Source organism: Sinocyclocheilus grahami, unplaced genomic scaffold, assembly GCF_001515645.1.
Source record: "Sinocyclocheilus grahami isolate Dianchi unplaced genomic scaffold, SAMN03320097.WGS_v1.1 scaffold438.1, whole genome shotgun sequence".
In the NCBI taxonomy this organism is placed as follows: domain Eukaryota; kingdom Metazoa; phylum Chordata; class Actinopteri; order Cypriniformes; family Cyprinidae; genus Sinocyclocheilus; species Sinocyclocheilus grahami.
The window spans coordinates 516,793-533,809 of NW_015505617.1; the positions used below are offsets into that span (position 1 = coordinate 516,793).

At 36.6% G+C, this 17,017-nt stretch overlaps 1 protein-coding gene across 2 annotated transcripts; it reads left to right on the forward strand.

The window, feature by feature from the left end:
* The first annotated feature begins 672 nt into the window (after positions 1-672).
* Positions 673-12,390, forward strand: LOC107551947 (cyclic AMP-responsive element-binding protein 1-like). Of its 2 annotated transcripts, XM_016233746.1 has the most exons (9): positions 673-802; positions 3,797-3,876; positions 5,534-5,646; positions 5,801-5,941; positions 6,071-6,171; positions 6,246-6,385; positions 6,591-6,773; positions 8,104-8,257; positions 10,065-12,390. In XM_016233746.1, the coding sequence occupies exons 3-9, from the start codon at positions 5,542-5,544 to the stop codon at positions 10,207-10,209; spliced, it is 969 nt and encodes a 322-aa protein (XP_016089232.1). In that variant the 5' UTR covers positions 673-802; positions 3,797-3,876; positions 5,534-5,541; the 3' UTR covers positions 10,210-12,390. The 2 variants fall into 2 exon arrangements, with proteins under 2 accessions (XP_016089232.1, XP_016089233.1); XM_016233747.1 differs by lacking the exon at positions 3,797-3,876.
* Positions 12,391-17,017: the final 4,627 nt, after the last annotated feature.

Below are 17,017 nucleotides of genomic sequence, written 5' to 3' on the forward strand. Positions count from 1 at the left end.
CATTTCTAGGATATGCTATGAATTCACGTACTGTCATTTATTAAGAATATAGCAATTTAACAAAATTGTCGATCATGTTATTCTTCTCCCTCTTCTACAATGACAGTGTGTTTGCCAAACCTGCATATTCGTTTGGAAAAGCCAAAGTCGACCATAGTGCTAATAATAGGGGTGCTTTGTCTTTTCTGTCTTGATAATTTATGTTGAATTAAATATTAATTGATGAACATGACCTACTGCAATATTTTGCATATGATGGATTGCAAAGCATTCTAATGAAATATGCTGGTTTAAGCTATTATTTTCACCAGAGATAAGATGGTTTGATGGTTCCAGCTGATCCAAGCCTGGTCAAGCTGTCTTTTGGCTGGTTTTAAAGGAATTTAAGAAATTTTCAGCTGGGCAAGCTGAAACGAGCTGAACACCAGTTTAGCCAGGCTGTGAAACTAGCTTTTATAATTTGATATTTATTCGGTAGTTTTATGTACGCTGAACAATGTTCCGTTTTAAAAACATTTGCCGAGATTTATTTACAAGTCTTGCTCAAATATGTCGTATTCGCACTGTTTCGTTAAGCTTCGGCAGCGCTTCGTCTATTTCCGTTCCCACTCGACTTTTCCCGCCACGCTCTCGGCAGCTCTCGCTCAGTGCAGTGCGGTTGATGATCGGATTTTCGTCTCGTTCTCTGTGTTGTTGCTCTCGGTGACGCGACGGAGGTGTAGCCTGACGCGGTCTCTTACGTGTCGGCCTGAATAAAAGTGGAGCTCCGAGGGCTCGAGAGTGACGGAGGGAGTCTGTATCGGTAAGGGGAGACAAGTGTCCGGAGGGAAAGGGCTCGTCCCGAATGGCATAAGAGTCTGGTTTGGGTTCGGCCCGTTGGAAACAAAGAGATCATGGCGGCTGTGGTTGTTGCATGCAGAGGGAGGGAAGGCAAACGGGAGAGCAGCACAAACCCAGGGTTGGAAATCTTAATGCATGGCTGATCATTTAAAATGCAGGGAAATATGGATGCACAACATCTCTGGGTTTCTCAATGCATCTGTGCAGATCATATATGTGGGTTTTCCCCTGTCTTGTTGGCTTCTTTTACACACTGGCTAGACAAAAATGTGTGCTGCTGGGTGGATTCAGAGTGTAATACTCTTATATCATTCATTCAGGAATAATTTAATCTTCTCTGATGTCCTTGATGCATTGTGCGATTTATTGGACACACAGATTAGATTGCAGATCTTTAGGATTGGGTTATTATTGCATTGTTTCATTGTATACTATTCTAAGTGCTGTGATTGCACACCCTCAAGCAAATACATTTTTATACACAATATTGAAAACTTTTTACCTTCTATACATTGCATATGACTAATAAATGCAGTACTGTATTGCATATTTTTATATTAAATTCCACAGATCTATTCGAATACAAGTCAACTTGATTATGAATTTTAAGACATTACTCCTGATCTGTCTACAATGCCAAAAAAAGCAAATAAGCTTAAGGCTGTCTTAAGGCTGTCTTTATAGTTTTAGATGTAAAGATATATAAATGCACAACAGCTACATGCTTCCTAGAATAATAAATCTGGCAGAAAATAGGATTTGAAAAGTAGAGGGAGAACCATGCATGACCAATCAAACCACATAGACTCTGAACGTCATGAGATCACATTACTGTCAGTTCATGCTTTCTGCCATGCTGGAGCTCGCTGTCTCCCTTTCTCATCTTTTACTTTTTTGAAAGTGCTTTATTGGCCTTATTGTTTCACATACAATTAAAAAACAGCCACTAATGGTAATAAAACATGGTGTTATTTCTAATATATTTATTTTATCATTATATATTCATATTATATAATCACAAAACATTATGATATTTGAATGATCTTACTAGCATTGTTTAGTTTGGTGGTATAAGATTTTTCTATTTAAATTTTTTTTTTAAGCTGAGTATAATGTGACAATTTTAGGGGACTGTTTGTTGGTTCGGCCAATGGCAAATAAAAAAGCTGTTTAAACTGTTTTTGAAAATCTTCTTTTTTTATTGATATCTTTTTGATATTTTTTGTTTTGTTCATTTTTTTCTTCTTTTTTTTGTAATTGAGTCTGGAAGTTGCATTATTGTTTGTGATGTTAAATTTGAAAAAAAAAAGCATGTTATATAAAAATTGTGGTGGGATATTGCAAGCACCACTTTCCTCAACTGTGAAAGCTTTAGCCTCCAGTGTGAGTGGGATTTGTATCCAAGAGGGCTGAAGCCAGTCGCATGTTCATTTATGAAAACCTATAGCCTTGCTAGCTATATATGGGGTAAATTAATCCAACTGTTCCTCTCCAGAGGAAGAGGCCTGGAGGTCAGGCACTCCAAAATCTACAAATGCTGAACAGTCAAGGGAAGCCAGGACTGCATTCACAGCATATTGTGATACACTTTCAATAAAAAAAAGCTATATGATGACACCTTTATTGCAGTACTTAATTTTTTATCACTGGCCAGTGCACTAGTAATTTTACACTTTAATATTAGATGTTATTGTAGACCAATGCAGAAATAAAGATTTTCAGAGCACCTTGGGGTTACACACTGGGACTTTATTTAATGAGAACCTACAAACTCTCTAAATTCACACTGGGATTTTGATTCATTTTTACTGTGAACTGTAATGCATTGCATCGCCCTATGTAGGCATATGTGTCAAGAGAGACCTGCCAATATTCTGTGCTAAAGCATCAAAGGTCAGAGTTCACTGTATCCTTAACGTAAAAATGTTCAGCAAGGATTCACCAGTTTGTTTCTGTATCTTAAATTTAGCAACTAAATGAAGACAAGACATATTTGATGGAGTTTCTTCCCTGGACAAGAACGGTTTCTGGGAAAACCGTTTATCAATGGACGTGCAGTGTTGCCGTCTCAGTTTTTAGACCAAACGGCCATTGTATTGATTCATAACAGAGCTTGTCTCGAGTGCAGGAAATTTGCCCCCTTATTTCCGACGTAATGTCAAATTATTAAATTAAAACTCCATATAGAGTTGCAGCACAGGAACGATTTAGTCAAACTTAACTAATGTGTGGCTATATTTGTGTATTCTAAAATTAGCTTCCCTTTCCAAGAAAGTCTAGAGCTTCATTTTCATTTGCTTGTCTCATAAAACTGGACTAGACATTTTAGTGGATATTAAACTTTGTTTGGGTTGAGTTTTCATATTCTTATCATGTTACAATATTATACCAGCTAAACTATATTATGATACCAAGTAGTATTACAATACCACTGGCTTGGATGCAGTGATTTTTATAGCATTGCAATGAATGTGATGGCACCAGGATGCCATGAAGCAGTGGTATTTTTACATTGCAACAGTTACACTATTGAGATTGTAATTTACTCACCCTCAAGTTGTTTCAAACTTGTATGAATGTCTTCCTTCTGCAGAACACAGAAGATATTTTGTGTAACTAAACATTTGATGGTCCCCATTGACTTGCATAGTATTTTTGAGTCAGTGGGGACCATGAACCATCAGTTACCTATATTCTACCCAACTTTTATGTTAAAAAAAGAAACTTAAACCAGTTTGAAACAACTTAAGTGTGAGTAAATGATGACAGAGTATTCATTTTGGTGAACTATTCCTTTAATGTCACGTTTGATGTCATTACTTCATTTTTGTCAGATACTGTATGCCAACAACAGTGTTTGCCGAGGTTTTCCCTCAGTATTATGGAGGATGATTTCAAAGTAGAAATGTCAAAGTTACTGCCTAGTATAGTAACTTTTCTGTGTCTGTCTGATCAGATTTCTGCAGTAGCAGAGAGTGAAGACTTGCCAGAGTCAGTGGACGGTGTAACATTTTTGTCGGGGTTTCCCTCTTATAGGTACATTCATCTACAATGCCACATCCAAAGTTTCAGGTTGAGACTGTGAAAGTAGTGTTGATAAACAGGAATGAACTTACTTAAAGCTGCAGTCCGTAACTTTTTTTTTGGTTAAAAATGATGCGAAATCAATATTTGAGCAAGTACATAACCAATCAGTGTTCAAAACCATCGCCTTACTTTAGCCCAAAAGTAAGGAAATTTTTCGCGGGAAATTCGAGCATGGCACTGTGTCATTATGTCACGTCTGTAAACATAAAGAAGTTGTCCCGGCTACTAGGCTATGGCATGTGAGGATCCTGCAGGTGGCTGATCGTTTATAGCCTTTTCTCACAGCAGCCAGAATAATTAAATGTATCATTTTGATGGCAGATTGTAATCCATAAAGGACTATGTGTTTATGAAACACATGTGAATGAAATTTAATTATATTCCAGTTTTAAATGTGCTTCTGATTACAGATAGCCTGGGATTACAAAGATTTGTATTTTAAAGAAAACCAGTTCGAAGGGAGCATAATTAACTTTTTGGGTTAAAATTATTTCTGAATATGAAATTCGAAGAGTATGACAATTAGACTGTGCAGAAATTGAAATCTACACGCTAATACACACTATACTCATAGTCACCATGTTGATGTTGTTAACATTAATCATTTGAGAATAAAGTATAACAATAATAATAATTTGAACGGTTTGATGTGATATAAGCTAACCGATCTTTAGATTTAATCACCACTGGTAGCAAGATTTATGGTAATGCTTTTTTCCTCAGTTGGTCAGAACAAACGTGGCAGACTTGTTACTTGTTCAGATGGCAATATACGGTGAAAATTCTTATTTGGGTCATATTCCAAGATGTAGGCTAGAATCTGTGATTGCGAAATGCAGTAAATATCCACATCGGTGCGATGACTGACAGCCACACATGCTCTTCAGAACATTAGATTCATCCGCGCTGGAGCCGTGCCCACTCACAACCCATGTAAGCTAGATAATTCCGCACACAGCTCCAATTCCAGGTTTTCAAACAGAGATGGCGACAAAGAGGCAAAACCTAAGGACTGCAGCTTTAACATATATTAATCATTTATGTAATTCAAGTCACCATGAAATACAATTTTTTATTTTTGCATAGATTATTGCAGTGTTTATTAAAATGATCATCATTATTATTATAATCATTTTAAAATGATTATCTCCCGAGTCTCTCCTCTTTAGCAAGATGACGCTCACATGAACCAATCACAGAAATTAGCAAATGACAACATAATTAAGTGTAATAATTAAGTATTATTAGAATTAATAATTAAGTTTAATTAATTGTTTTGTAGGATGTTAATGGGATAGTTAACCATCATTTATTTCTTCCAAACCTGAGTTTCTTTATTCTGTTGAACACAAAATAATATATTTTGAACAATGTGGGCCATTAACTAACATTCTACTTTTTTTTTTTTTGGTGTGTGTTCAGCAGAAGAAAGAAACTCATGCACTAAATTAAATTTTACAGTGGGATGACATGATATAAGAATGTATGATAATTAAAAAATATTATGTAACATCGTCAGCTCTTGCTTGTTATATTGATTGTTTTTGTCTACTGTGGCAAAAATGTAAACTCAAGATTTTGTCATTTCCATCCTGTTTCTTACCAGCTAACTCAATGATCATGGAGTCGGGAGCCGATGCCCAGCAGGGTGCAGACACTGCGGTCTCGGAAACTGAGAACCAACAGATCACACAGGCCCAAATCGCCACTCTTGCACAGGTAGGAACATAATCAATTGTTTACTACCATGTAGTGAATTCAGGACTTATCGTAATCTGTTTATTTTGAATCATGAAGAGCTAAAACATTGAATCAAGAGTCTGACATTAGAGACAGGATGACTGTGTTTGAATGTGTGTGTGATGTTGGATAGGTAACAATGGCTGCCGGACACGCTAGTGTCACAACACCCACAGTCACCCTGGTGCAGCTGCCCAATGGTCAAACAGTACAGGTGCATGGAGTGATTGCTCAACCTTCAGTCATTCAGTCTCCACAGGTGCAGACTGTCCAGGTAAGACAACTTAAATGCATTTCATTTTTGATGTATTCCATTCACCTCACATGGTTCTCTTAACATGCAATTATGTGAAATTAGTGCCTATGGTCAGATCTAAATATGACAGAATTGTCTGTTGATCAGATTTCCACATTAGCGGAGAGTGAGGACTCACAGGAGTCAGTGGACAGTGTGACCGACTCTCAAAAACGAAGAGAGATCCTTTCTAGACGCCCCTCATATAGGTACGTATACGGTCTTCAATGGTTTCGCATGAGATAAGGACATTTTGACGTCAACAGCTGTCTGTGATCTACAGGAAAATCCTGAATGACCTGTCATCAGACGCTCCAGGAGTTCCGAGAATCGAAGAGGAGAAGTCCGAGGAGGACGCTGCGCCTGCCATCACTACAGTGACCGTGCCAACTCCAATATATCAGACCAGTAGTGGCCAGTACAGTAAGTCCATGACTGAAGTTTTGAAATATTTTGGGGTTCAGACCTACACCTCCCACTTTATAAGCACTGCTCAACATGTCTGGTGCACCATTATACCATAATTCCCAACATATTTGGTTCCATGTGCACAGCTTGTCACCAAATCAAGACCAATTTTTGGGAAAATTGTCACCAGACCACATCTTGATTGCTGTTTCTCCTTCAGTCGCCATTACACAGGGTGGAGCCATTCAGCTTGCAAATAATGGTACAGATGGAGTGCAGGGATTGCAGACTCTAACCATGACCAATGCAGCAGCAGCCCAGCAGGGGACCACCATCCTGCAGTATGCCCAGACCAGTGATGGTCAACAGATACTGGTGCCCAGCAATCAAGTGGTAGTACAAGGTGAGCTGGACTATTTTCCCCTGATTTTTTTACAAAGATACAATCCAGTTTTAAAAGGGTCATCAGATGCCCATTTTCCACAAGTTGATATGATTCTTTAGGGTCTTAATGAAAAGTCTATAACATACTTTGGTTAAAATTTCTCAATGGTAGTGTAAAAACACCTTTTTTACCCTGTCAAAATCAGCTCTGTTTTCAGCAAGCCATTCTAGTCCATGTTGCTTTAAATGCTAATGAACTCTGCTGACCCCGCCCCTCTCTTCCATGGGGTGACGAGCAGACTGGAAACTTCAGCCGCGAAACTGGCTAACTAGCACGTTATTAGGAAAGGCGATTTGCAAAGATTCATAAAAAAACCTTATGCTCACTTCTTCTGTTGATGAAGCTGGATCACGAATGATTCGCGCGAATATAGACGCATTTAGGCAGATCGGGATCAGCACATTCCCTTCAAAACGAAAGTAACGTTAAAGGCCCGTTCACACCAAGCACGATAACTATAAAGATATAGTTCTAAAAATCTTTCTCAGTATTAAAGAATAGCAGAGTTCACACCACAGCTATAACGATAAAGGCACAGAGAAACAATATCGTTGTAATCACTTTCAGAAAGATTTTTTTTCCAGCTAATGAACGATAAAAACACTTGACAGCCAATCAGAATCAATCCTGCTGTGACGAGCTCAAGAGTTTAAAGTGGCAGATGCGCGTGTGCTTAGAATAAACAGATGATACCGTTGGCTGGTGTGGACGCTAATATCGTTATCTTTATAGTTATCGTTCTTGGTGTGAACAAGGCTTAATCCTCTGCGTCTTCAGCGGCTCAGATGTCGGGAGTAAATGACGACTGCTATATTCATTATTATATCCAACAACAAACACCTCAGTCGCTTAATCGGAGACGCTCTTGTCGCTATTGGCGGGTCTAAGATAAGACGCTAGTGTCAATCAACTATCGTGGGAGGGGCCTGTGCAGAACTACGTCATTCTGACAGGAATCTCAGAACAGCCTGATTTGAGAGGGGATTTAAAAAAAAAAACACTGGGTGGATTTTTATCATTATAGGATGGATGTGTACACACACTTCCAACACACATTTATGTTCAAACAACTTGTAAAGTGAATTTTGCATCTGATGACCCCCTTTAAGGATACAAACCAGGAAATTGCTTAAGTTAGTAAATAGTACAAAAATGTATATTGTTTTCAACTTTTTGCCCTACTATGTTACTCTGGGCTATTCCGTGTTAAAGGTATCCATCATGATTCTATGCTTTAAGTCAGAATTTGGATTAATTTTTTGTTGGATGCATTTTGTCTGTCCTAAAGCTGCTTCTGGAGATGTTCAGGCCTATCAAATTCGTACTGCCCCAACTAGCACTATTGCTCCAGGTGTGGTCATGGCATCCTCTCCGGCCCTGCCAAGCCAAGGAGGTGCTGAAGTGGCCACGCGCAAGAGGGAGGTCCGCCTCATGAAGAACAGGTAAAAACGCAAAAAAGGTTTTTGGTAAAAGTCAGCCTTATCACTTATGGTCATACATTCTGAGCCTGTTGATACTCTCATTTATGTACATTACCGTTTGGGTTTGTTAATATTTAAATTTTTACATTTTTGAATGAAGTGTCTTACGCTCACCAAAGATGGATTTAAAAAATACAGTAAAAACAGGAATATTGTGAAATATTGTTACGATTTAAAATAACTGTTTTTGATTTGATTATATTTTGAAATGGGATTTATTCCTGTAATGGGAAAGCTGCATTTTCAGCAGCCATCACTCCAGTCTTCAGTGTCACATGATCCTTCAGAAATCATTGTAATATGCTGATTGTGTGATCAAGAAGTGTTAATTAATATTATCAATGTTGAAAACAGTTGTACTGCTTAATATTTTTTGTAGAAACGGTGATGAATTTTTTTCAGGATTCTTTGATGAACAGAATGTTTCAAAGAACAGCATTTATTTCATTTTGTTTTAAAACATCAATGTCTTTACTCTTAGATTTGATCGATTGAATATGTCCTTGCTGAATAGAAGTATTACCCCCGGTTTGACAGACAAGGTTTAAGCCTAGTCCTAGACTAAAATGTAAGTCTTAGCTGTTTCAACTGAAAGAAACTTGCACTGATTGATCTTAAAATATATATCAGTGCCTTTGTTTTGTCTCAAGATGCACCCCAGTAATGTTTTTTTCTAAGCATGTTTATAAAAATTACTTAAATGTCATAATTGAACCATGCCCTAATCCTGGCTTAGTCTAAGCCCTGTCTGTGAAACCGGGCCTTCATTTCTTATAATCTTAACTTTTGAACAGAAGCATAAACAATATCAATATCTTTTTACTGTATCAGCTGCACAGATAATTTCGATACTTGAGAGCTTTCTGACAGATGTATGCAAGGCAGTGTAAATATAGCCTGTGTGATGTGAAAACAGAGACAAAAAAAGAAATCTGATTGTCAAAATATTGGATCTGCGCATTAGAATCAGAATCAGAATGAGCTTTATTGCCAGGTATGTTTACACATACGAGGAATTTGTTTTCGTGACAGAAGCTTCCACAGTGTAACAGAATAACAGCGACAGAACAAAACACAGATAATAAAAAATTTAAATAAAGAAAAAATAAAACAAGTAAATAAGGAATAAAAATATACAAATCGACAATTGTATGTACAGGTATATAACAATAGACAGATGTATGTACAGGTATATTATGTGCAAATTGAAATGTAGACTGAGTATGAGTGTTAGATAAATAAGTGTATGAGTGAATAAATAGTGTGTGTTCCACAGTTATTGTCAAGTGTTCATGAGATGGATTGCCTGAGGGAAGAAACTGTTCCTGTGTCTGGCCGTTCTGGTGCTCAGTGCTCTGTAGCGCCGAACAGACGGCAACAGAATGCATTTACTACAAATTAGAATTTGTAGTAAATGCATCCTAAAATACTGGCTGTTTTTCATTATGTTGATAATATTCATGAAAAAATATAATTAACATAAAACATCAACAACAACAAAAAGGATGTATCTGAAGGATACATGTAATTTTAATTGTTTTAATTTTGTTTGTTAATATGTATAATAGCATTTATCTTTAAATAAAGGCATGTTTAGTGTAATATTTATATTTAAATAAAGGGATGTTCCATAGTGCATTTTTGCTGTAACATAGAGAATCCTGAAATTTCTGATACTTCACTACTTATTTTGTCAACCCCATTTTGGACCAAAAAGATTCATTAAAACATCTGCTAAATAGATCTCAAATATATTTTCCCCCTTTAGAGAGGCTGCTCGTGAGTGCCGTCGAAAGAAAAAGGAATATGTCAAGTGTCTGGAGAACCGTGTGGCCGTTTTGGAGAACCAGAACAAAACTCTCATCGAGGAACTCAAAGCACTCAAAGACCTGTACTGTCACAAATCAGAGTGATGTTCCACCCGTTCTCCCTTCATTCTGGCAGACTTGCGTGTACAGAGACTAAAGGACATAAAGGACGCATGTTTTCTAAATGTTTTCTTGTTTTAAATTGCTGCAGACTGCCTGTATGAACACACAAGTACGAGAGGGAACTGAACAGAAGCCCCTGGCCAACACAAATCTCTAAAAATATTGGATCGTGTCATTAAAGACAATAAAAATGCTGAAAACCTTACTGTGGACATAAACACAGAAGTATGTTCTCAGCCATCTTTACTTCTGGACTCAAACCGAAACTCAGAGGAGGGGTTTGTGGGAAAATGTTGACCTTTTTTTCCAATGTGCTGGTGTACAAGTCGTCAATAACTTTTAAAAGAGATACAAATAATGTACAATAATAATAATTGAACTGACATTTCAATAGTATGGTAGGCATCGAGAAAGATTTTGTCTTGGAGTTAGCATCATTCCCTCTTGAGATTTTAAAGGTTTAACGTGTCTGACTGTTACTTTTATTTGGTGTATAATGCTCTTGTGTTTTAAGTTGACATTTTTACCTTTAAATATGAACAAACTATATGAAATGATGAAAGCTGATTTACAGAATCTATGCCATTTATAAACAGAAATATTGTGTATTGTATACAGAACAAGATTATAGCCTATGTATATTTCGATTTTTACATTTTGCTCATTTTAGATGACAAAAATTGACCTAAATCATTTAATTTCATAAAATACTGCCTTTGCAGTAGCAACAGTTGCACAAACACAATATATAAGGTAATTTTATTGCAGACATTTGGTCAAATATACACCAAAATTCACATTACAATATCAGGAATTACTCAGAAGTTAAACGTTTCTTCACATTTATATTTGGCAGATCACTTTTGTGTTATGTTTGTGTATCATAGAGCTATAATTAGATGAAATACAATCCAGTACATTCTATCTCTGGCATTAAAAACAAAAGCATGTTTTATAAATATTACATTAGCTTTGATATTTTTCATTTCAATACTAACTGGGAGGCAGTGTCTTTGTATTTGATCATGTGATAACATAAGTAAAGAGTACATGTTATCTATTATAGCATATGCAATTTTGGCAGCTATTTCATATAAAAAAAAAAGATATGTTAAAAGGATTTCTCTTGGTTTCATTTTTCCTTTGGTCACATGCAGTTGCTTCTGAAAATACAAGAAACAACTGAACAGTTGGTAACTTAAGTTACAGTTTGCCTTCAATCAACGTAAGTTGTATTTTGTTTTTGTTTACAAAGTTGTCTCGGTTGACCCAAAGTGTTTAAGGCTTTTAAAGTTCTTGATGAATTTTTTTTTAATCTGTCAATTATCTGACTTTTAAAGTTGTTTAAAAAGCAAAAGGGGTTCACATTTTGGTTGTTGTATGACATTTTGCATATATTTTGCACTGAGGACAGAAAGTTTTAAAAGCGATTAGCAGCCAAAGAGACTATGAATTAAAAATGCCCATCAACAACTCCAGTCCGTACTGAAATGTACCAGTGTCATCTGTTGGCAAGTTGGCAAGTGCATCATCTGCTGCTACTCTTAAACTTCGAACCGTCTGCCTGACGTGTCATTTACGCATTCAGGCGTGACAAATTAGGGAAGCAATCTCTCCTCAGCAAGCGTTCACGGTCCAGATCTGCAGTCTCATGCAACCTGATTTCCCTCACAAAACCAATTATGTTCTGACACAAGAATCTGAATTGGCTCATCGAAGGACAGACTGACCTCAGCTTTCAGAGAAATGCAAATTCTGTCTGTTTTCAGTGATAGAATCTTTATTCATTTTTCTGAACTGACATTAACTTCTTTCCCCCTCTTGTATGCAATGAGATTGACCTACTGCCATGCTGGCCAATGTGAACTCCGAAATATGCGACTATGTGTGTTCGTCTTCATGCATACAAAAGACCAATCAATCTAAAGCAATGTTTGATCCCACTCATTTTGGACAAATACATCATGCACTTTTTGTATGATAGCTAAAGAACTGGTAGGATTTTATAGTGTTTCAAGAGTTTAGTATATTGTATATACCCTGTGACTTGGCTTACATTTTTAGAAGCTTTGCACTCTATTACTGTTAAAACACAATTGTGTGTACTTGTGCCCCCACCTCCCTTTTTTTACACAAATGTAAATCTTTAATAAAATACTAATACTGCACAATGAGTGTTGTGTTTGGACATACTGTAATGCAATGTGCTTAACACCATACTCAAGTGATTTTTCAAAGCTGTGAATAAAACAGGTTATTGGAGTATGTTTTACATGAAAGTATTTCTACTTTAAAATTTCATGTTTAATGTAATGTGTTCCTTGCCTTTTATTTTGAGAAAATTCCTAGCAATTTCCGAGTAAACATTGTTTCAAAGTAAATGCTAAAGGGAGCTGAATGAGACCCCCGAATGAGTCTGAAGCATTATTAACCCTAATTTTCCTCATTAATTACTTTTTATTGTCTGACTGAATTTACATTCCAAGATTTTACATTTATTTTTCACAAAATTGAATTTAAAATTTTAAATAATCAGGCCATTCTTCAAATGGAGGGGCAAACAAGAGGCAGAATTAGTTTTTAAAAAATGTAAAATGCTTATATATAGCCAAGCCTGCATTTATTTGATCCAAAATACAGCAAAAGTCGTAATATTGTGAAACATTTTATATTTAAAATAACTGCTTTCTATTTGAATATGTTTTCAAATGAAATGTATTCCTGTGATCAAAGCAAAATTGTCAGCATCATTACTCCAGTCTTCAGTGTCACATGATCCTTCAGAAATCATTCTAATATGCTGATTTGCTGCTCAAGATACATTTATTATTAGTAGTATTATCATCATTAATATTTAAAACAATATTTTTTTCAGGATTCTTTAATGAATAGGAAGATCCAAAGATCAACATTTATCTGAAATAAAAAGCTTTTGTAACATTATACACTACACCATTCAAAAGCTTGGAGTGAGTATAAGTTTTTATTTTTTGGGAAAGAAATGATAGAAATTAATACTTTTATTTAGCAAGGATGCTTTAAATTGATCAAAAGGGATGGACAGAGAGACAATGTTACAAAAGATTTCTATTTCAGGTAAATGCTATTCTTCAGATCTTTCTGTTCATCAAAGAAACCTGAAAAATTCTACTCAGCTGATTTCAACATCATAATAATAAATATTTTTGAGCAGCAAATCAGAATATTAGAATCATTTCTGAGGGAATGTGACTGGAGTAATGATGCTGCAAATTCAGCTTTGAAATCACAAGAATATGTTACATTTTAAAAGATATTCAAATAGAAAACAGTTATTTTAAATAGTAAAAATATTTCCAAATTGTACTGTTTTGCTGTACTTTGGATCAAATAAATACAGGCTTGGTGAGTCTGGTGTTCAAAAACGTTTGACTGGTAGTGTACATACACATACAAATATGTAAGAATTGTATGATCTATTGGTAGCCTATTTAAGGTTATTTCTATTCCACTGCAAAAAAAAGAATGACCCAACCATTTTTTTATTTCAGAGACGATAACTGTACACCACTTGCTGAAATAAGCATGAATAGTACTGTTTGAAATGTTTATCATTCCATAGTTTATACTATTTCACAAAAGAATAGTAGGCACTGTACAGTATGCACTGTGCAGTATGCAGTACGCGAGTATTCCATTTCATTCTATTCACAAAGAGGATTGTGAATGGGCGGGGTTTAAAGCGTTAGCTTGCCGGCGTGATTGACAGTTATAATCACCAATCCTTTAACAGATATTTATTTTGTTTTGGTCCCTCATCCAATCGTAATTGATGGAATGTCGAAAAAGGGCGGGCCCTCACCTGCGTCACTCGGAGCAGATCATCGCTGCTGCTGCACTGGCCGGCGAAGAGGAGGGGATAACAGGGGGACTCTCCGACGAGACTCGCTGGACAAAATCTAATAACTCCAAACAAACCCGGAGCTTGAATTAGGCGCATGTAAACGGACAGGACTTTATTCATCTGCTGCGTTAAAAGCTTCATTTTCTCTCGCTACGGGCCCGAAGGCCTGAGGATTTGAGAGATTATTGGATCCAGAGTTTCAGCCAACACACAGATCTGCCCTATACATGACGGATAAATGCTTGGAAGTCTGTTCTTCAGGGGCTATTTCATCTGTTCCCGATTTGAACCGCCAAACCGGCTTAATTTAGGACACATTCGGACATTCAAAACACAATTAAAGGGATGGTTTATCTCGGAACTTTACTGCTGTGATCCGATGCCTTGACCTCATCGTCTCACGGGTCGGGTTTCTGTTAAGAGCTGAACACTTTAAGGGCTGTTGGTTTGCTCTGAAAATGGGTGGCCTGTGACATTTTCGGTCCGAATAACAATTGCAGATTTTACTAATTAGCTACACTTAGTAACATTATTGAAAGAAACAAGGTTTATGGAGATGTTTAAAAGGATAACTGACTGTTAGTATTTGGGATATGTGTGTGATGCCTCTTGGGATTGTTTGCAGTCTTTACTGCTGTTTATTTAGCCTGAGCTATTTTACCCTCAGGGGAGATGCATATAGTCACACACACACTCACAAATAACTTCCAGTGCTGTATTTAGAGCAACATGTCTTCATCTTTGGCTTAAAGCACATATGACAGCAGCGTAAACTCTACTACTGCGGCTGCGGTTAATCCTTTATGATTGGGACATTCCAGGTCATGGTTCATTTGGAATAATGTTGGACATGAGAATAAAAATACGGCATAGACTATCAAAAATGTGTAGTATTCCTGGCATCCCACTGATGTAGATCTTGGGACAGCTGCATTCTCTCCTTATCTCGCTCTCTCGTTGGGAATCTCCATGAGGCACGTTCTGTTCCCTTTGGAGCTTAGAGGTTAAGTTTGGATAAACATAGTTTTCCTGTATCTCACTACCTATAGAATCACTTCTCTGGTTTGTTATGCCAGTGTTTCCCAATCTTTCTCCATAATCAACACCAAAACAGAAGAGGGGTGAAGTGTAAGAAAGACCAGCACTGCTGATATGAGATAGATATATTTTAGTACTGGCAGCACTGAAAATCAAGTTTCTTTAAGTAAAATGAAAACTATCTGTGAGGTACACATACCCCTTTTTGGGAATCATTGTGCTATGCCACACTACAACCGTGTTCCTCCCCTCAGTGAGGACGGCTGCCCTACCCCCAGGGGTTATTTTTGACTTTGGTGGTGGGGGAATGGGAGTGTCAGTTGAGTACATGAGCTCTAGAGACCTATGGAATGAATGAATCTCAGTTGTTTAGCACATACACTATTATTCAAAAGTTTGGGTTCCTTTTTCATGTGGAAAGAAATTAATACTTGTATTCAGCAAGGATATATTAAATTGACAGTGACCGTAAGGATGACATTTACATTGTTACAAAAATTATATTTCAAATGATGTTCTTATGTATCACTGTTTCCACAAAAATATTAAGCAGCACAACTGTTTTCAACATTGAGAATAAGTAATGTTACTTGAGCACTAAATCAGCATATTAGAATGATTTCTGAAGCATCATGTGACTCAGCTTTGAAATTCAGCTTTGCGGTCACAGAAATAAATTACATTTTAAAATATATTGCAATATATTAACAGTTATTTAACTTGTAACAATATTTCAAAATATTGCCGTTTTTTTATAGTATTTCTTAATAAAAAAAAATGCAGCCTCAGTGACCACTGACATCTTTCAAAAGCGTTAAATATTCTTACAACCCCAAAATTTGAACCGTATAATGTATGCTAAAGGGATAGTTCATAAAAAAACAATAATACAAAACAAAGAGCGACTGGTCTTTCTTTCTGTATTTCCACAGAAGTCACAGGTTTGGAGCAACATGAGAGTGAGTAAATGATGACAGAACTGTTAGTTTTTATTGAACTAATCCTTTAAAGCAGTAATTCATGGGAGGTCATTACAGGGCTTTTACCACAGTTAAGGAGTGTTCTTATGCACTAAGTGGGGTGGAGTAAAATCACTATAACGCACGGCCTCAAGATTTTGATCTAATCTTTATGTGTGATCCACTAAGAAAGAACACATTTGTATTTGCCAGCAGTTTGACGTTAGCTTTGCGTTTTATCACTGAGTTAGCGAACGTATAATTGCCTGTAGTTTGCCACCCTTGGACTAAAGCTGCCTTGTCACCAGGCGTTCCTGCACCTCCTTATTGGTCAGCATTCTCTCTCACCCATGTCCATCGATCTCTCAGGGGAAGGAATCTGGGCCTCAGCTCCAACAAGAGTTCGGTTGAGAAATAAGTCTTCAGGTTTGCCCAACTAATTTGGACTTGTCATTCTCACTTTGCCATGCCATTCGTATCCTCGGTAGGAAATGGCTGTGAATTTTTGTGTTGAAGAAAGATATCAAGACTTGTACTGCCAGGCTCTGAGGTTTTCATTTATTAGAGTACATGTTTGGATGTACTTGAATTTAGTCTTTTAGAAATCACCTGCACTTTGCACTGACCATATTTTAACATGAAGGTGAGTTGCAGCAAGAATAGGGTCGTCAAGTGACATTTTGATTGAGTTGCCTATAAATATCTTCGCCATTAAACAGAATCAGTATGTTATTAATTTAACTAGCTATGAACTTTCTTTATAAATTATAAACTTGACTATTTAACTAACTTTAAATACTGTTGTTTCATAGCTGTTGACCAGCCAGAAAAAAAAGTTATGCCAATGCCTACTTGTGGGCTCTTTGGGAATGTGATCTTGTGATCTGCCTTGTGATCCATTTTACATTTA